At 41.9% G+C, this 20,537-nt stretch overlaps 1 protein-coding gene across 2 annotated transcripts in view; it reads right to left on the minus strand.

Moving 5' to 3' along the window:
* Positions 1-426: 426 nt before the first annotated feature.
* IL20RA (interleukin 20 receptor subunit alpha) overlaps positions 427-20,537 on the minus strand; it is a 30,913-nt gene continuing 10,802 nt past the window's right edge. Inside the window, exons 2-7 of one of the 2 annotated variants that reach the window (XM_075145933.1) lie at positions 13,088-13,217; positions 11,028-11,206; positions 10,185-10,360; positions 8,428-8,572; positions 7,743-7,882; positions 427-3,395 (exon numbers count right to left, since the gene is read on the minus strand). In XM_075145933.1, coding sequence (XP_075002034.1) covers positions 2,442-3,395; positions 7,743-7,882; positions 8,428-8,572; positions 10,185-10,360; positions 11,028-11,206; positions 13,088-13,217 — 1,724 coding nt within the window. In that variant the 3' untranslated portion in view covers positions 427-2,441. Of the gene's footprint in view, positions 3,396-7,742; positions 7,883-8,427; positions 8,573-10,184; positions 10,361-11,027; positions 11,207-13,087; positions 13,218-20,537 lie in introns of those variants that run through there. The other variant, XM_075145934.1, reaches the window with a different exon arrangement.

Below are 20,537 nucleotides of genomic sequence, written 5' to 3' on the forward strand. Positions count from 1 at the left end.
CTGTGATTATCCTGAGAACACTTTGAAAGTATATCTTATAAATATGAAGAAGGACTGTTTGCATAATCTAGTATCAGTTCTGAATTTAATGCAAATTCAGATCAAAAGGAAGCAATACTGAAAGTGCTGCAAACTTCTACTACAAATATTTGGTCCAAAAATTAACTACTATTTCAAAGCATACATTTATCATGAAAATGCATCTGTGATTGCAAGAATCTCAGTATCTCGTGCCCTGATCACAAGTAATGTTAAGTAGGAAGGCCATGACTTTTCAAGTACAAGAGAGGAAATAAATGCTATACAACTTATTTCTAACTGAAAAGTAAAAAAAATGGGATAAGATGCAGAGAAAGGAGATTATGATGACCAAAGAACTGAATGAAGTTCTATGGTTTAGTTACCAAGTTTTCAAATTTTAATCAGCAATGACTTGATTACGGTATGTAAGTGTCCTTGCACGTAGTAATTGTTGGGGCAAGGCTTGTTTATCTAACAAAATAAGCAGCAGCGGACACCAGCAGCTGGCAAATAAGGGCAGAGGAAATACAAACCAAACATAAGGGATACCTTTCTCTTCAAGGAAGGTTGGTTGGCAGCTGGACCAAACTATTGAGGGAGCTGGAGCATCCTCATCCTTCCATATGGAAGACGGACACTAAACACAAGTGATAGATCTTAGGGCAGCCGTAACTGGATAAAATTCAACAGACTACAGAAAAAAAGTAAATTGTTTCCTACCAATGGGTTAGAGCCCCCACATTGCAAAAGACAATTAAGAGACTATATGCAAAGAGGTTAGTTAAGAAAACTTTAGGAAATACTAGGAATTTTGAGTGGCTTAAATGAGGCTGGTCTATAGTAGTAGAAATTTTGCCCTTTTCACATCTGTTCAGGGGACCCTCTCCAACTATTTTTTTCTTTCACACTGAGCTATAACCCTCCTCTGTGAACCTCCCGATGCACAAATGTATTGATATAAGTATTTAGGTATAACATTGCTATATGATCTATATCTTTATTATAAAAACAGTTGAGGACATTTTTTCATCAGGTAAGGATTCATCGGCATGAAATATTTTACTGTCATTTCTGGTTTTAAAGTCTATGACTACAACTGAAGTATTTCAGAGGATGAATAGTTACAGAAAATGCCAACAAAAACATTACCTGAGAGAAAAGATATTGGTAAAGGTCTTCCTTCAAAAATACACCTATCCATGTACCTAGTTGGGAGGGTACAAGTTTCAAACATCATAGAAAAGTTTCTTCTTTTTTTTTTTTGCTTCTCCGCTCAAAACCAAACAAAACATTACTGTGATTTTTTTCGGTGATCCAAAAACATTGGTCCATTAAGTAGAAAAGTGACAGATAGGCTTTGAACAGAAAAGTGTCACCTGCTCTAGTAAGTAATTTCTAGAATATCCTGTTATTTTACTACCCTAAATAAATATTATGTGACATGGGAGAAAAAGTGAACTTGTATCAGAAGTCCTGGTCAGGACATCAGATAAGAAAAGCAAGCCCACAGGTACACTTTCTGGATCTGCCCATCTGGCAAGTGGGATGTGTCTGAAGAAGCAGCGGTGTGCCTGGGGCAGACTTCTCCGTCTGAGCTCGTCACGCCAGCCTGCCATTAAAGTCATCGGAGAGGAGCAGACGCTTGCAGGACGTGAGTCATACAGATGCCGTACTGCGAGTGTCTAAGGCTGAGTGAGACACGGCCCGTCCAGTAAGATTATAGGCGTCACTGAATGAATCCCTCTGTGCCGCATTTTCCCCCAGTTTACAGTAAGACTCATGCTTGCTTTCTTCTCCTTTACGTCTGTTGAGCCTGTAGGCACACCTGCTAAAAGAATTGCTGCTGGCTGCGTATCCGCGCAGCACAAGTATGGACGGGACCCCGCACCTCAGACAAGTCTTTCAAGAGAAATACATAAGAACTTCATTAAGTGGAAGAATGTTTATAAAACAGAAACAAAATACATACTGGAATGCCCTTAACTTCCACAAAAGTCAGCTCAAACCATTACGTGTAGCAGGAGTGAGACCTAGAAAAGACTGCATTGTGTCAAGATACATGAAATAGCCCAGCAAATGTCATATTGTTGCTTTTTATTCGCTAAAAATAACTGCTTTGAAATGCCGATAATTTGTTTTGGTAGGAATTACAATTTGAAAATCCTAACAGCATCCTCTGTAAAAATATATATGTTTTTTAAAAGTAGAGAATCTCATAACCATCATATTTTACCTGAGGAGTTTATGATGGGAGTTGAAATCACTGATACCACGTCTGGAAACTGTTATAAATAACATATCATGAATAAGTTGTTCAACTGTGATGGTTCCAAAAACTTCAATACATTAAGATGTGTTTGCTCCACTGAGTCCCTCGCTCTCTTTGGCAAAGGAAACAAGATTTTGCATTTTGGAATATTTTAGAAAATTACTGTTCGGTCTTCCATTTCTACATGCAGTCCCCATTGCTCCTTGAATTGCAGGAGATACATTTCTCGGTCCTCTGATGATTCATCAGATACCTCTTTCTCATACAGTCTGGACAAAATTCCCTCTTTGTCAGGATCATCACACTTGAATAGTCCTTCACACACCTGATTTTCAACAATGGACAAGGTAGGAATATACAGTCTTCCAGTGTGAGGATCCCAATCTACTAGTATGGTCTGTTCATCCTCTTTCTCCGTGAGGCCCTGTGCTATTTTTTCCAGCTGAGGATAGGATGTCTGCCCAGATTTTTCAGTATCCAAATCCACCAAGTTGATACAGGTCTCACCTGGCAATTCATCTGCTGCATCAACCATCTTCAAATTAAGTTCCTCTATTTTCTGTCCCAAACAAGGGACTGCTGCCCTCACCTCTAGCTGGGGGCAATATGGTTGTCCTGTTTTCGTATTAACCAAGTCCTCCACAGCAATCTGTGGCTCACCTAGTAGTCCCCTGGGGGCAGAGGTCTTCTCTTTCAAACTGAGATCATCTAGTTTCTGACCAGGACTGAAGTCTTCAGCCCTTACATCATGTTCATACTCTACAGTCCCTGCATTTTTCTGTCTCAAAGTATTCTTTGTTCCAGTCTGGCCATAAGATGGCCAGTTCCCAGTTTGCTCCCCTTCCACTAAAATACCATCTTTGTGTGAAATCTCTTCATGTGAAATATCAAGCAAATGTTTTGTTTCCAGCTCTTCTTTTGAAGGCAAATCCTTTCCTTCGGTGCCACTGTAAACAGTATAATAACGGGGACTTTTCCTTTCTGATAGATGACTAGATTCCTGAGATAGCTTGTACTCATCCACATTAACAGTGATAATGTTGACCACTATTTTTTCACATGGTATGAAAACCCTTTCCTTGCATTTGTCAGTGTAGTGCCATACCTGGAAAGCAAAAAATATTTTGATTTGAGCAAAGTATAGTAAAAATACCATGTTGCTGCTTGCACGCAGTATGAGAAACAAACAGGATGAACTGGAAGCGTTGGTCAGCTCCCAGAGCTACGATGTCATTGGTATTAGTGAGACTTGGTGGAATGAGTCCCACAATCGGAGTGCTGGGATGGAGGGCTACAGGCTGTTCAGGAGGGATAGGCAGGGTAGGCAAGGTGGAGGTGTTGTATTGTACATAAGGGAGAGGTTTGATTGTACAGCCCTTACAGTGATGATGTGGTGGAGAGGCTCTGGGTAAGGATTAGGGGGACGGAAAACAAAGGAGATGTTGTAGTGGGTGTCTACTACTGATCGCCCAGCCAGGATGTAAGCACTAATGAGTTATGGGAGATTTCAACTTCCCAGACATCCACTGGGAATATCATACTGCTGTGACGAACAGGTCTTGGAAATACTTGAAGTTTGCAGGGGATAATTTCTTGTCAGGTAGGTACTCAGTGAGGCAACTAGGAAAGATGCCCTCCTAGACTTGCTATTTGTGAATAGAGAAGGACTTATGGGGGATGTGATGGTAGGTGGCTGTCTTAGCCACAGCGATCATGAAATGGCTGAGTTTAAAATTTAAAATGAGAAAAAAGGACAGCAAAGTTGCTACCCTGGACTTCAGGAGAGCAAACTTTAAGCTACCCAGGGAGTTACTTAGCAGTGTCCCCTGGGAATCTGCTTTTGAGGGCTTAGGAGTCCATAAGTGCAGGTCAGTCTTTAAGAACCACCTTTTAGAAGCACAGGAGCAGACAATCTCCTGGAAAAATTATGGAGAAGATTATACTTATGACCTTATATAAGGTCACCCGCCTAGGAATGAAGGGAAGGCAGTGGATGTAGTTTTTCTTGATTTTAGTAAGGCTTTTGATACCTCACAGCATCCTTATGGACAAGTTGTCCAACTGTGGGATGAGCAGGTTCACAGTGCGCTGGGTGAAGAACTGGCTGACAGGCAGGGCTCGAAGGGTTGTAGTGAATGTGGCTACATCTGGGCGGCAACCACTCACCAGTGGTGCTCCTCAGGGCTCAATTCTAGGGCCAGTCCTGTTCAATATATTCATCAACGATCTGGATGCAGGAGTTGAATGCACCACTAGCAAGTTTGCTGATGATACCAAACAGGAGGTCCTGTTGGCTCTCTTGAGGGACAAGAGGCCTTACAAAGGGTTCTAGATAGATTGGAGCATTGGTCAATTATTTAACAAGTCGAAATGTCGGATTCTGCACCTAGGACGGAGTAACACCAGGCACAAGTACAAATTGGTACAAGTACTCAGTATTGGCGCGGCCTCACCTTGAGTGCTGTGTGCAGTTCTGGGCCCCACAATTTAAGAAGGATGTGAAAGTCCTTGAATGCATCCAGAGGAGGGCAACAAAGCTGGTGAAAGGGCTGGAAGACATGTCCTACGAGGAACAGCTAAGGACTTGGGGCTTGCCTAGTTTGGAGAAAAGGAGGCTGAGGGGCGACCTCATCGCTCTCTGCAGCTTCCTGAGGAGGGGAAGTGGAGAGGGAGGTGCTGAGCTCTTCTCCCTGGGATCCAGTGACAGGACGCGTGGGAATGGTTCAAAGCTGCGCCAGGGGAGGTTTAGACTGGACATTAGGAAGCATTTCTTTACCCAGAGGGTGGTCAAACACTGGAACAGGCTTCCTAGAGAGGTGGTCGATGCCCCAAGCCTGCCTGTGTTTAAGAGGCATTTGGACAATGCCCACAGCAACATGCTTTACCTTTGGTCAGCCCTGAAGTGGTCAGGTGGTTGGACTAGATGATCGTTGTAGGTCCCTTCCAACTGAAATAGTCTATTCTATTCTACTCTATTCTATTATACTGTTACAGATTTTTAAAATATAAGGCTAGGCTAGACCTTATTAAGATTCAATAAGTCAATTTAGGAAAGAAGGAAGTTCATTGTATAAACCTCCAGAAATGTTAATATGCTGCACTTTTTTAATTCTATCCGAAGTAAAACTATATTATGACCCGCTCTAATTTCCCTTTTCTCATCTTCCCCATGTCAAAATAATGGTTAGAACAATTCTGTCATATTCTGGTTTTGTTTCCACCAGCACAAACTCATGTGACTTTGGAGAAAACGTCAGAGTTGTCCTTGGGTCACAGATTACAGAATCTATTCCACTCTTTTTAACCGGTGAAGAGGAAATGCAGTCAAAACCACATCCCACAAGCACAGAATCAGGTACCGTGTTAAGGTATAGCTTACAGAGAATTCAGTAATATCAGGTTTCCTTTCGGAGAGGAAGCTATACCTAAGGTTGAAGTGCAGTGTATGGAGCCTGCATTGTGCAGTCTGTCACAGGCTGCTTTTGTGACTCTATGATAAATCATCTAGTTAAACAATAGGAATCTTTCTGGAATGGGTAATATTTCTAACAGAAATAAACACTGTATGAGCAGTCAATACAGGAAAGTGTGATAAAAACCAACCACTTCAGTGTTTTCAAGCTTAAATGGAAGACTAAGACCACTAATCTATGTACCAGGTAGTCTGAAAGCTCCCCTAGGTCAGAAGTGCTGGATCAAAACAAACTGCTTATTCCATCTCCCCCTGACCACACGGGGTGCCCATGTGGAATAGCCTGTAGGTTGGGAAAAGCAGTGAGCGTCATTAAAATACCAAGTCTATATTTATTTGTTACCTTAACATGAACTGAACCCAGAGTTGGAGAAATAAAATTGAAGCTTTCAAGGTGGTGATAAAAAAGTGCAATGGACATTAAAAAAACCCGAACATATAAATAATACATTTATAAAAGAAGAGACTCCTGGAGTTGGAGTTTAGTCTGCTGCTGAGTGGGAAATTTTCATTAAGTAGCCCTTTATGTTCTCTGACTGTAAGAGCCCTGTCCTGCTAGCTCTCCAAGGGAGACCATGCTATCTACCCCTACCATGCCCTGCATCCCAGGATAAAGAATAAAGAACAAGAAAGACCGAGATAGATCTTTTACTGTAGTGACAAGGGACAATGGTTTTAAACGGAAAGAGGGTAGATTTAGATTGGACGTAAGAAAGAAACTCTTTACTATGAGGGTGGTGAGGCACTGGAACAGGTTGCCCAGAGAAGTTGTGGGTGCCCCATCATTGCAAGTGTTCAGAGTCAGGTTGGATAGGGCTTTGAGCAACCTGATGTAGTGACAGATGTCCCTGCCCATGGCAAGGTAGATGGACTACATGATCTTTGAAGGTCCCTTCCAAACCAAACCACTTTGTGATTCCACAGTTCTGTGATAAAGCTGGTGCCTCTTCAGGTGCAGGAGGTGTCTCCGTGCACATCTGAACACACTGCAGCAGTAGCTGCTCTCCTCCTTCTGAACCCTTTATGAAGCATTCAGTCCCTCTGTGAACATTTCTCCTCTGTGCTGCTCTAGATTTGTTCGGAAAGATCAGCATGTTGAAACCAACTCCTTTATACCTCCCATGTCATGCAGATTGGATTAACATCAAAGTGTTCATTCATTATTGTAATTGCATGTTTATGGTTGAGCACCTTGTTTAGAGATAGCTGTGAGAAAGCTCTGCTGGGCTTATGAGCTGGAAACCAATAGCGTTTCTTAGACTTTGTGTGTTCTTTCTAAAAATTAACAAACTTTGCAGCTCTAAGAAACTTGCAAACCTTTTTTTGTAGAAAGTGTATTTAGGCTGTCTAAATAACAGAATGAGTTTGTTGGTACATTTTTGGATGTTAGGAAACAGTGCAGTATTTGAAAGTATTCTTGAAATCCAGATTAAATTATCTGTATGACGCACATGTGCTAAATCCTTCACAATCACAATTAAATGGTAAAATGTAATACCAAGTAATAGTCCAAGAAAACATCATGGGGTTTCTGCACTGCTTAATTACCTTCTCTTCTTGTTTCTGATTTCAACCAATTAGTAACTTTCGTTCACTGAATCTCTACTGTGCTTCTTCCTAGACAAACTCCCTTGGGATTGCCAACTTCCTAAAAGAACTTGTCTCAGTGTGCCTCAGACCTCGCTTATAGCAATGACTCTTCCCAAACGAACAGCTCTGTTCTGGTCCTCATTAGCTCTGGTCACCTTTTCAGATCTGGTCATCCTTTTAGACACAATTGCTAACTTGAGTTATTACTCTGTTTTTCTTGCATTTAATAACCTTCAATGTGATGTTCTTTTCTTGATCTGAGTGGCAACTAGAGCTTTTATTTGCAGCTAGCCATAGTTTCCTCCCAGCCAACTTGGAGCCCCAGAAAACGCACGGCTCTGCTGTGAATGCCAAGGTTGGCAGCGTCATCCAGCAACAAAGAACACTTACCAGGTTTGTTGGATGTTTCTGTTTGCTGACATGAATATACTTGTGCACACAATAGCATGTCATTGACATAAAAAGGACAGCCAGCATGATAGGCAGAACACATCCAAATACGATTGTTATAGTCTCATCTGCCGTTTTATCTGTTAACAAAAGAAAAGTTTTCATTGTACTGAGCAACTTTTTAATGTATTCAGATAGCAACGTGCATTCACCGCATTGCTTTTTGGATATGGGATGCAAACGTTTTAGATAAACATGGAATTTGCAAGAAATTTTAAAAAATGACATTTGAGCTACAGGACAAATTTTTATTAGTATCTAAATTATAAATTAAATTCTAAAAACAAGTAACAACTCCTCCCTCAGGTTCTCCTGTTGCTAACTTCAGACTGACCCAGCTCTGCCACTCCCAAACCTCATTCAAGGAGAAAAAATATTCTCCATTCACTAAGACTCAAAGAATACAGATCCTTTTCTTCAGAGGTACTGTCATACCTTCCAGTCAGTAAATCCCAGATATGTTTTATTAAAGGAAAGATTTTTTTCATTAGTACAAATGCACAGAGAGGGGAGAAACAATGCTAGCTTTTCACTCTGAGAATGGATACATAAAAAACTTAAATTCAATCACCGTGATTTTTTCTAACTTGCATCTTCTTTCTGTAATTTGCCAGCTTACACATACCTTTCAAAGTATCAATGCAATATTCTTTGGAGAACCCACTGTGCAAAAGTGGTGTGGTGACATATATCTGTGCACTGACACAATAAGCTGTTCCAGGTTCTAACCAGGGCACAACCAAGGTGTTGTTGCTTACGGAGAAGAACCACTGGAAGACATAAAAAAAGTGGTTGGTTTTTTTCCCTTTACCTCCTAACTTACAGAAAAGTAAAGATCTTATATACAAAATGTGTCACAAGCACACAAATTTTCTGGAAAGAAAATGATACTGTAGGAACTGCCAGCTGCATCCTTTTTTTCTGAATGCAATCAAAACTCAAGTTATTGATTAGGTCACGTCCTCTCTGAATATTTTATCTTCCATTCAATCATTCTTCTACCACTACTGAACAATTTCATGCTTTATATGAAGTAGGACCGTGTGCCACCACTAGTCCACATTCTCATGCTGATGTTGCAGTAGAGCTACAGCATCACTCCAGCCCTGTCCTGACGCATAGGCCAATGAAAGGCACACGGTACAGTTCCACAAAATCTTTCAAACTGGGATGTTCTGGTGAAGATAGGAGCCTTAGAACAAGGGGTGTTATGTAGATCTTGGAGTTCAAGGTAAAGTAATCGCTCTATGTCAAGCATCTTTATTAAAAAAACAAACAAACAAAAACAAAGTCAAAAAAACTTTTGTATACCTCTAATTACTAATCCTGATGTTTTAATATCCCTTTTGAGAGAAGGTGACTTTTTTTGGTGTAAAGTTTCTGTCTTTTTTCAGGAAATTCAGAGATCTGCCAGACAGAGATTGTGCCTGGATGAATGTTTTTGTAACTGATGACTGAACTCTTCCTCATTTACTGTGTTTATGCTGGGAACTACTAATTGCTAATGAAATGTAAATCTGCAGAGACAGATGAATGAAGATGTTCAGATGTGGTGGCAAAGGATGCGCTTTGTCACGATGTATTGCAGGTATTGCCAGTAGACTGACTGGCTGGGGAGCAGCTCTGCCAACGCGGACTAGGGACAGGCAGCAAGCTGAACATGAGCCAGCAACATGCCCTTGCAGAAAAGGAGGCACACAGCATCCTGGGCTGTGTTAACGGGAGATGGAGAAGAGGGATTATCCCCATCCACACAGCGCTCATCAGACCACATCTACAATACTGTGTGCAGTTTTGTTCCCGCCGATCCAGAGAAGACTGACAAACTGGAGTGGATTTAGTAGAGGATCATCAAGATGGCTGGGGCTGGAGCACTGCCCTGAGAAGAGACGCTAAGGAACTGGAGCTTGTTCCACCTGGGAAAGAAGAGGTGGCTTCAGGGGGACCTAACAGCAGCCCCCAGGATGACCCAGGGAAGTAATCAAGATGAAGCCAGGTTCTTCACAGTGCTGAATGGCGGGAGGATGAGAGACAATGGACAGGAGTTGAAAAAGGGAGGTTCAGACTGGATGTAAAGAAACGCTTCTTCCCCCGAGAGGACAGCTGAGCAGTGGAACAGGTTATGCAGTCTCCGTCCTTGGAGGTTTGCAGGTTGCAACTGGACAAACCCTGAGCAACCTGGTCTGAGCTCACAGCCGATCCTGCTTTGAACAGGACTTTGGAGTAGAGACCTCCTGAGCTCCCTTCCGACCTGAATGATCCTACAATTCTTGTAAGCCTGTGAATTCTATTGCGATTCTTGCTGTTATGGACAAAGCACATTTCAGGAAGCACAGAGCACAGATACAACCGGTGCAGTTCTACAGCGTTATCAAAGCTTACCCGCTTCTTTGTTTTTTTGTTGAGGACAGACACGTTGTATTGCAGGCCAGGATACACTTGAAGCAGAGATATGGGTTCTCCCTCAGGACTTCTATTCCACTTCTCAGGAGCAGTCAGAATGATTGAAATAGATTTCTCAGTAGAAGATACACTTATCATGGGTGGATCAATTTTAGCTGGAAAAATGAACACGTACAAAAAGCAGTCAAATGCAGCAGAGGCACACTAATTTGACCATGCAGTTTCTTAAAGTGGATGACATTAAATTTTTGTAATGTTTTGGGAAGTCTAAGTAGGACTTCGAACAATTCATTTATATTGGTAGAAAATTATTTTATCAGATAACTAAGAGGATATTCACAGTGAGAAGGTGAACGCTGACTTGGAATTTTGCCTAGGAATTCCTATGACCGCAGGATAAACAACCTTGAAACTCAATTTGCTAAAACAAGCTAAATTACCAGTATGTTCTCAGATTATCTGGCACAGATAAGAGATATTGTGCTCTAGAGTACAATTACTGCTTGGTTTAATAGAGCCTTTTCAAAATCAGAGTTCTTTTTACTGTGGATGTGCCACAGCTTTTATTTGCCTTGAGTAAAGCTTTACCATAGCATAAAAGAGTATTCAGTACATATAAGACTGTACAAATAACACACATATATGCAAATGCTAATATTATCATTTCAATTACTTCTGCCAAAAGCATAAATGTGAAACTGCAAAAAAATCTAACCTCATGTTAAAATTAAAATATCATACGCTATGAAGGCACACGAAGTCTGAGCACACAGTATTAATCAAGGCCATTGAACATCTGGCTGTGTGATTAGCTTTCCTTACTGTCTGTAAGAGGGTTGAATCGTGTGGTCTCCATCCAGTCAGAGCACATGCCGTTTAGGAAGGCTTTAACGGTCGCATAGTATTGTTCTTCGTAGTCAGAGGTCTCTCTGGAGAGGTCACACCATGTTCTGTTGATATTCCTGCATTCTGGCTTTCTAATCCATTTGCCAACACCGTATCTATATTGAAAAAGAAAGAGAAAGGAGCTGTACAAAAGCTATTGACATGATATTAGCCACCTGATAATATAGCACAGAAACATATTACAGTTTGCTTGTTTTGCAGAAATCTGCAACTTCAAGGAATTCCCAACTTCAGCTGAGATAAAACACAAGATTTCCACAAGTTTTTAATGAAAAAATAGATCAGACTAGGCCCTATCCAGAAGAGGCCCATATGGAACTAACCGGGATGTTACTGATACCAATCCAAGTCCAGTTTTGCTTACACAGACCAGAGATCTCTCAATTTCAGTCTCCACAGCTTTAGTTTGAACTCTAAACACAGGATAACGGAGTCAGAATAACTATTTATATAGAGACAAAGAGTTCTGTCAGAATGGTCAGTGGCTCATCCTGGTGTACGGAGACAGATGATGCTCAGGGTCTCCAAGATGAGTGGACAGGACTCATCACTGACTTTTACTTCTTTTTCTTGTTTAAAAGACTCCATTAGAATACAATGAACTTCAAAATCTTTCTAGTTGAAAAAGGGGCATATAAATGCCACCAACAATGCCCCAGTACTGACCAACTCTTACATACTAGTAGAAGAAATCAAGGTTTCCTTCGAAAATTCCTGCCTGGATTTGCTCAGAAGTTCCTGCTCCTCAAATTCACATTACGCTGAAAAGAATTCCCCTTTGGCTGCTCATTAGTAAGGGCATGTGGCAGCTTCTACGTGACTGCAGGACAGTATCACTCACCAGCATTTTCCACCTAGCTCAAGGCCTTGCTCTCCTAGGCAGGTAGAAGCACATACGAATATTTTTGTCTTCAGTGTGAGATGGCCGTACCTATGACTACAGACTCTTCCGTGGACCAGCTGACCCTGCAGAGTCAGCGTAGCTAGTGCTTTCTGAGCATTTTACCTTCCACACTATTATTGCTCGTTCCATTCCCATATCGCACAATTATGCTCGCTCCAAGGGGAGCACTCTCCCCTTTCCTAGGAGGCGGACTATGTCGCTCCTCTGTTAGCACAGCCAGCCAGAGCTGGGCAAAAAAGGTTGCAGTCTCTGGCTGTAGAAGCACCTCCTTGCTGTTTTTAGTAGCCAGTACAAGTCACAGGAAACTTCTGGAGATGCAAATTTGTTTTAGTGTCATGAAAAAATTACTAGACCGAGGGAAGTGTTCATATTAGAGGTAAAGATTTGGAGCATTACATCATCCATGACTACAGTGCTACGCCTATTTATAAGCTAAACTTCCAGCACTGTCCTGCAGAATGACCCAGTGCTCTCTCGGTGGGAATAATGGAAATGGATTTTGGTCCTTACTCAAATTCCTTGATAACCTACAAAGGTGCAGACCTTGAAAATAGAAGGGCCTGATTCCAACCACATGGTTTTCTACAATACTTGATAACGTCAGTGGATTTTCTCCTAGACTAGAGAGGCTTGCGGGATCAGAAGAAATCTGTGGGAGTCAGCTGTTAGAAAAGACCAACGAAACACTGTGTGCTGTTAATATTCTCTTAAATACTACATCTCCAGATCCGTTTAAATATGTACAGAAGGCTAATGTGTACAGATGCCAATCGACAGCACAGTCCTCATTTGTCCTTCTGTCTCGTTTCTCAGCAATGCCCCTGAAAGCTTCCATGGTGTATCCTATGCTTCTTTAATAGGAAGAAAGTCTCCTTATAATTTTTTTAACTGGATCTGAAGTAAGCAGCAGGAGAAGTAAAAGTTAAAAACCATATTGCTTAAGTCTAACCCACATTTTAGTTCTCCTTTCTTTACTTTTTAGCAGCCCTATCTTGCATAAATATTTTTTTAACTATTATTTAAAATGCTAAAATAAAAGTCAGTGGGGGATAAAATAAACAAACCAACTTACACTGAATACTTCACCTTGTAGAGTACTCCATCTCCTGTGCCTTCTGGTGCTGACCAGTGAAGGACATTCTTCATGTTTATAGATTCAAAATGGACATTCCTAGGGTTGGGCAAAGAACAATACAACTCTCCTGAGAAAGAAAACAAGAAAGGAACAACATACACTAAGAATCTGCAAATACATATGCTTCCAAGTTAACCAAAAAAGATACTTAAGTCAGCCATAAAATTCTACATACTGCCTTTCTTATCATTGAAAGCACAAGGTTGTTGGCCATGGAAATTCAGTTTTTTCAAAAGTGTCCCTAGCTAGTGCAGTCCCAAATTCCATCTGTATGAATGTGTTTTTTCTCTAGCAAAAATGGCTTTGCCATTTATGACAGACATTGGCATGGAAATATCCAGGGACTGGAAACTAAAGCTAGAAAAGTTCGGCCTAGAAGAGACACGTATTTTTCAAATTGTAAAGGTATTTGAATATCAGAACAATTTAACACTGGAAATTGTGAAAATACCCTTGATGCTTCAGTAGAATTCTTGTTGTAGCTGAGTGGACTCTTAAAAATCAAACCAGGTATTTTTAAAAAGACATGTGGAGTCTACTGCAAACACAGCTTTACCAACAGAAGTATGACTTGACACTGAAGAATCGGACTGGATGATCACAATAGCCCCAGCGTCATTTAACCTACCATGCTGATTCTCCAGAAAGTCAAAAGTGAACACCTACTGTTAGGTCACTCATCTAAATTGCTGTTTGTGGAGAAGAATTCTGGAATCGGGAGTTTCGGCAAAGATAAGATAGGACTTCGGCAATGCTACAAAATCATAAACAAAAAAGGGGGAGATGTGGAGAAGAATTAAGAGGTGGCCTAATGAGCACCAGCTGATTCAAGAGCTGAAACAGGTGAAGGGAATTGTGAGCAGACATGTGATTGTTGCCAGAAGGAAGATATAAGGGAGACGAATCAGGTGAGAGAGAGATATATGGTAGGGCTGCTCTGTTATGATAAAGGCTGTGCATGTATCCACAGCTGTTCACCGCACCAGCTTTTCAAATGAATGAGCAAGGAAATCTGGGGCTCGTAAGAACCCAGTTTCACATCTTCCTAATACACACTCCTAATCTAATAAATTTAATGGAGATGCTCACATTGCTAAATTGCTTGCAAAATGGAGGCCCGTGGGCCCAGGGGCAGAATCCCAAGCTCCAAGTTGTGACTCAATCCCCAGCACCTCCTGCTGTGAGAGCTGCGCCCATGGGAGCAACCCCAAGACCAGCCCTGAAGCTGCAGCTGCTGGGAAGGAAGTTCTCCTTGCCAGTGGCCACGAGACCATAATGGGGAAGAGAAAAAGTGAATCTGTGGTTCTTCGGGACTTTTCAAAACCCTTTAAGCTCTTCCTCCAGGGATGCAATTTTAGTTCTTAAGATAAGAAAAAGAGACAAAGGAAGGGTGAAATAAAGCGTATTGACACAAACAGTGGGAACCTGTCTGAATTAATAGTCCTTGACCTTTGTTACTTCCTTAAGCAGCCCTTAAGGGGTTTTTGTAGTATATTTCACTACTACTAAAGTAATAGTGTTCATCCTCCTGTATATGTAACATATAGTTGCTTTTGTAAGTAAAAGTCACCGTTTTCCTGATTAACTTGCTGACTTCTAGCTGTCTTTGAGCCAAACAGTAAAAGCTTTTCTCTTCAATACATTTATTAAAACAATCTCCTTGCAATTCTGTAGAGACCAATTACTTTAAACTGTCTCAGTGGAAACTCTGGGTTTTCCAAGCCTCTAGCTGTATGTTAATGTTCAAAACAAACTCTGGTATATGCCTGCATCTGTATCTTCAGATCATAAAGCTGTTTATGGAGGGTATTTCTAACATTGTTCTCTTTTATCTCTAGCAGCTAGCAAGTGTTCGGTGGCTTTCAAATTTTTTCTAGTCAGAGAACAAGTTTCGTCAGGTATAGTCCTTAGGGCAAGCTTATTTGTTTACAAGAAGTATGTAGAAAGTCCCATTTCCTTGAACACTTGGACAGAAATGCCCAGTGACAGTCATCTTGCAAGAGCTCAAACTATATACTCAGTTATAATGAAATTTAAAAAGTTTCAGGATGCCAGGGGATGTGAAAGCAGCAGAAAGACCTCCAGGAATCTGCCTTAATCTAACATTTGCTTCTAAGTGGGAGATACAGAACCTAGAAAATAAAAGGTTTTGATTTCCCCCAAAATAAACGTCCTCTGCAACTGCTTTAGGTGAAACTAATCCAAATGTAAAGATGAAGCTGCCCAAGAAAGTGAAGAAAACAGCCTAAAATTTGCAACAGCTGTTCAGTAAAATAGAGAAGCTCCTAAACCACTAATATGCATGCTACTAAGAAGAACAAACCAAAACCAGTATTACCATGGACTATGAGAAATCATCCATGTATCAAGTTTCATTCTTTGTACCACATCCCAGCACTAAAGTGTATGAGACTTTGGGAAACCCATCAACTGCATAATCAACAACTGGGAATAAGAGATTAAAAAAAAAAAAAATTAAAAAATCAGAAGTCACACAATCCTGCCCAAGACCTGAGAAGGGCAACAAGGTAATCCATGTAGAAAGAGAGGGAGGGACTGAGGCACAAACAAACTTTCTGCTGCAATTCCCACGTAGGAAGAAATACAACATTGGTATTTTCTTAGATTGCTGGGAATCAAAGCCATAAATGGCTTCTCATTAAAAAACAACGAGGGAAAACTAAAAAGCCCAACAAGGAGAGATTTAAGAATATAACAGAGTCTGAAAGAGAATACAGTATACACTGCATGGTCCAAAAACATCCGGAGGAAAGATTAAAAAAATTCTAGCCCTTAAACAGCAGCAGATGAGGAGGAGATTTGTCTCTAGTAACTTGGGCTCTGAGCGAGGCATCTGCTTTGCAGTGGTCATAAAGAGCAGAGGAAGATAAAACTCTTCCGTAGGTTAGTTCATCTCTCTATTAGGATGGACCAGACCAGGTGCCTCTCTCTCCCTCCAGTGGAGATGGCGGTCAAGCCTTCATCTCTGCTTCCGCGGCAGTTAAACTTACCAGAGATGCACCTTGCCCGGGGAAGAGTGGCGGGGAACGCTGTAAGTCTTTACATGAGAAGGATAATCTATTCTCCGTGTCCACCACAAACAAGGAGGAAAAGGAATGGAGTTCAGTTTCAACAAGAAAGGAGGCATTGGGAATAACCCCTTGTGGGAAGAGGAGCAACACGTGAGGATGGGTCACCTGGGAGGGCTGCTGGATGTTTCGAAGGGCAGATTAGAGAAACACCTGCCAGAAATGACACTAATTTAGCTGACTCTGCCTAGGGCTAGTGGGACAGACTGGGTGATCTCTTAAGGTCACTGCCAGCCCCATTTTGATAGGCCTTATACCATCTGATAAATCTAGCTTTGCACTGTGTAGTAATAAATTTGGCAGGGGTACTGCTGAATGAGGTACAGGACAGCTAAAAATGTCCCTAACAGCTCACTTTTCACACCTTTTTTTCTTTAGAAGTTTTTTAAATGCGTACTGCTTATCAGGCTAATCCATAGTCACTGAATTGAACTGGCCGGAGGCAGCCAGCTCATCACAGACAAGGGAAATTACTTCCATTGGTTTTCTGAATAGTTTTTGTTTGCCTGTGTCTTTTGACATTTGTCCATCCTTGCATAAAAACATTTATATTCCTCAAGCACATTTTAAAGTAGCAAGAGTCATGCATTTGTCTGTTACCTTAAAATATTTTTAAACTAGTAACATGTAAAGGTGGGGTTTTGTCAATTTTTTTTTTTTAATTTCCCTCGTCCCAGTGTGGTTTCTGCTGTGGTAAATGAAGTTTCAAAACAGAAACACTGACTGCAGCAGATGAGCCAATCTCGGCCGGCAGAACCCACAGACTGTATCTTTACAAGATCTAAAGCATTACAACACTGCCGGCGTGCTCCCACCTGCCCCCAGCTCAGTGTGCTTTGGAAGGCAGAGGGACCGAGACCGTTAACTTTCCATTTGCTGCAAAAGCAGAGATTTGGTTTCTACTTCTGGTCTTGCCCCTTTAGTAAAGGCTTCTGTTTGCCCTTAAAACAAATCATGCAAGTTTTTTATTCCTCAGTTCTGCATCTGAGACTACCATACTCCCCTATTTCTCCAGGAAGAGTTAAGAATAAACTCCTTCATGTCTATTTGACGCTCAAAAGTATCAGGAGGCACGCACAGAAAATAGATCATACATAGAGCTTGTATGTTCCATGGTTATCAGTCAAAAAAGGACTCAAGTATGTGCATTAGCTGCTTATTTCAGTATCTTGTCTTTAAACACAATATATCCAGTTATATTCTGATTTTATTTCCATTAACCGGGATTAATGGCATGGGTGTTACATGGAGTATTTTCAGTTTGTACTGGCCTATGTGAGAGCAGAAATCAGTCATACACGTTGCTTTGCTAGGTTTAGTCTGTTCCATCGATAGTCTGCAATGGCTGTCATCACTTCCCAGTGCAACCGAGTCACTTTATTTATTTCTTGCATGGAAAAACCTGGAGCCCTTATTACTGTCTTTGGAAACGCTGTAAATCAAACCTTGAGTAATATCATTCTTTACATCTTCATGACTCTGCACACCTGGACTGGAAAGAAAGTAATAATATAGGCTTACAAACTTCACCACCACAACGAAGAGCCAAGTCCTGATCTTAGAATAAGCTATTGCAAAGACTCTCCAAAATAGACATGACTTAGCCTGAAAACACCTTCACGTGTGAGTGAAAAAACCCACTGACGTCAGTGAGATTATTCACATGAGTAAAAGACTGCATGGCAGGTGCCTCATCTTCTCTTTGTGAAAGTGTCTGCTGGGTTTAAAAACGTGGTCAGTTTTAACTGCGTGCAGCTCCCTGCCAGGTATGTGCCTCGCTCGAGTCGGTTCTATTCAAAACTTAGTTTTCGTATCTATCTACCCACACCTGCATACACACACATATATACAAATACAAATATAAACACACACAATTCCCATGTTACAACTATTATCCATTCAGTGTATTTGCTTTTTATTTGCTAGGAGCCACCACTGCCTCACTCAGTGACAAACCGCTGTGTTTAATCTCAACGCTACAGAACAAATACACCTGTGCCCTCTCGCTGTGAACAGATTTGTTACCTTTTCACTTGAGTGAGGTAACCTAGCAGCTGCAAAGCGTAAAAATACACAAATACATAAAAATACAGATTTTTTTTTCTTCTGTACACTGGCTATAGTTCTGGGGTGGGGAGAAGGCAGAGGACGCACTGAAAGCTGACCTGTTGGCACAGAAATGCCTCCTGTGTAAGTACTGTTGTTGACTGCACCGCTCTCAAGCAGGGCGATCATCTGCTGTCGTTTACTGTGGCATGGCTACAAGGGTGCAAATACCAAATTATCCAATAAAATAAAACAACAAAGAAGGCCACAGGGCTTCTCTAGACGACTGTAAGATATAATTTAAGACAGTGAGTGATGTGGAAAGCATTAAGACAGAAAGGTGAGCCTTACTGCAACACAGCTTTTCCCAATAGCCACAGCAGTAAAACCCAGGGACTCCTCCCCTACAATCATCTCAGAATTTAAACAAGGAACTCCTTTTCTGACCACGACAGGGACTTTGGCTTCAATTACTGTTGTATTTTCTTATACCAAAGTGGCCTTTGGGAGCATCTCTGATGGAAGCGGCTCCTTTGTGCTGGGCACCGAATTTACGGGCAACTCTGCAGGCACTCCCTGTGCCTCACCATTTGCAGGTGCCACCTCAAGGCCACAGGTCTAATCCACGCTCACACAGCTCGGTGAGAGGGCAGCCTCTCAAACAGCCTGAGTCCCCAGTTCACTTTTTCCCACTGGGAGCTTAGACCCACCAGTGAAGCATCAAGCAATTTAGGAGCAATGTAGGAAACCAAACACTTGCTTCTGGCGATGCTGTAAGCCACCGCCCTTTCTTTAGTCTTTCTGTTCAGCTTTGGGTGACTTCCACCAAACTCCTGTGAAATCCTACTTGCTCCTTCTATGCTGCTGCTCTTCATTTTTTAAGGAATTTTTGCTCTCTCTTCTTCCTCCAGCTCATCTGTTTCAATGGTTATGTTGTTCTCGATGAAAAATATTCCCTCAAACACATGCCTAAGAATAACATAGAAATGGTCATACTCACGTCAGAACAAACGTCCACTTAGCATCGTGTTTGGTGGTACTGGCTAGCAGAGGGTTGGGGCTCTTTTTTCTGGCACATCTGCAGCCTCAAGCAAGCTGGCACTGGCCATGCAGGAATGCGAGGGAGTACACCAAGTGGTAAACAGGGGAACCGAGCCAAAATTGGAGATCAGAAGTTACAGAGAGGAAGGGAAACCCAGCAAAGCCAGGAATACACGTTAGCAAATGTCATTACCTGCTATTAGTCATCTTAACAACAATTTAAGCAAATGAGTTAACTTTTTTTAAATTAAGTGGGCTTGAAAGTTTTTCTCTGTGCTGATTCTTTTAGACTCGAACGCAACAGGCTGGATAACGAGGAGGAGAGGTCATTACAGCTTAGCTGCCTTTCTCCCGGTGGGTTGCTGAGCTTGGGGACCGCCGGGTACGAAGCCGGGCTAGCGAAACCCTTTGACTCGAGCAGCGCTGGTGGGAATATGGGGAGGAGCACGGAGGTGATTTCCTGTTCGAGTCATAACAGCGCTCGAGAGCTAACCACAAGGCACACTCTTGCCCTCCCAGAAGAGGAGCCCGTCACTCCCTGTTCAGAAGGGGCACAGGGGAGAGAAAGACAGGGACAGGGACGGAGTTGTAAGACTAAATGTAAACCAGGTGGCGGAGCAGACAGAAAAAGGCGAGAGAAGAGGTGGTGAAACGTGAGAGGAGGATGAGACTGGGGCATGTGGGGTTTGTTTTTGAAGAAGAAATAGGCAGGCTGCTGTAGGAAACTGGTGAACCCCTGGAGGTCATTTGGGGAAAGAGTCCGAGTGGAAATACAGCCCGAAGAATGGGAGAGATGCAGAAGGGGGACTGAAGCTGCGGCTTGCCCTGACATGCTGTCCTCCTCTGTGTGAAGCCTTGCGTTTATTTACCCAAACCATGTCCTAACCTATAAAAACGCCCCTACAGAGAATATTGGTCAAAGAACATTTCAGACTCAATCCAGAAACACCCAACTTCAGAAAGGAGGAGAAATTCTTTCCAGGCCATTGAAGGCTTGCTAGGAGACTGCTGGAGAGGGCCATGGCAGCTGACATCCATTCCTTTTTGCTAATTTGTATGACAGAAACAAAAAACTGAATTTTCTTCCCAGTGCATTGAAGGTTTGCAAGTGCAAGAGTAGAGCTCATACTACCTAACCATGCCCTGCTGCAAAAACCTCTCCTTGATGCACTCCAACAGGAGCAAGTTGTTGTAGGTATGTTTTCTATTAA

This window comes from Calonectris borealis, chromosome 3 (assembly GCF_964195595.1).
Source record: "Calonectris borealis chromosome 3, bCalBor7.hap1.2, whole genome shotgun sequence".
NCBI lineage: Eukaryota > Metazoa > Chordata > Aves > Procellariiformes > Procellariidae > Calonectris > Calonectris borealis.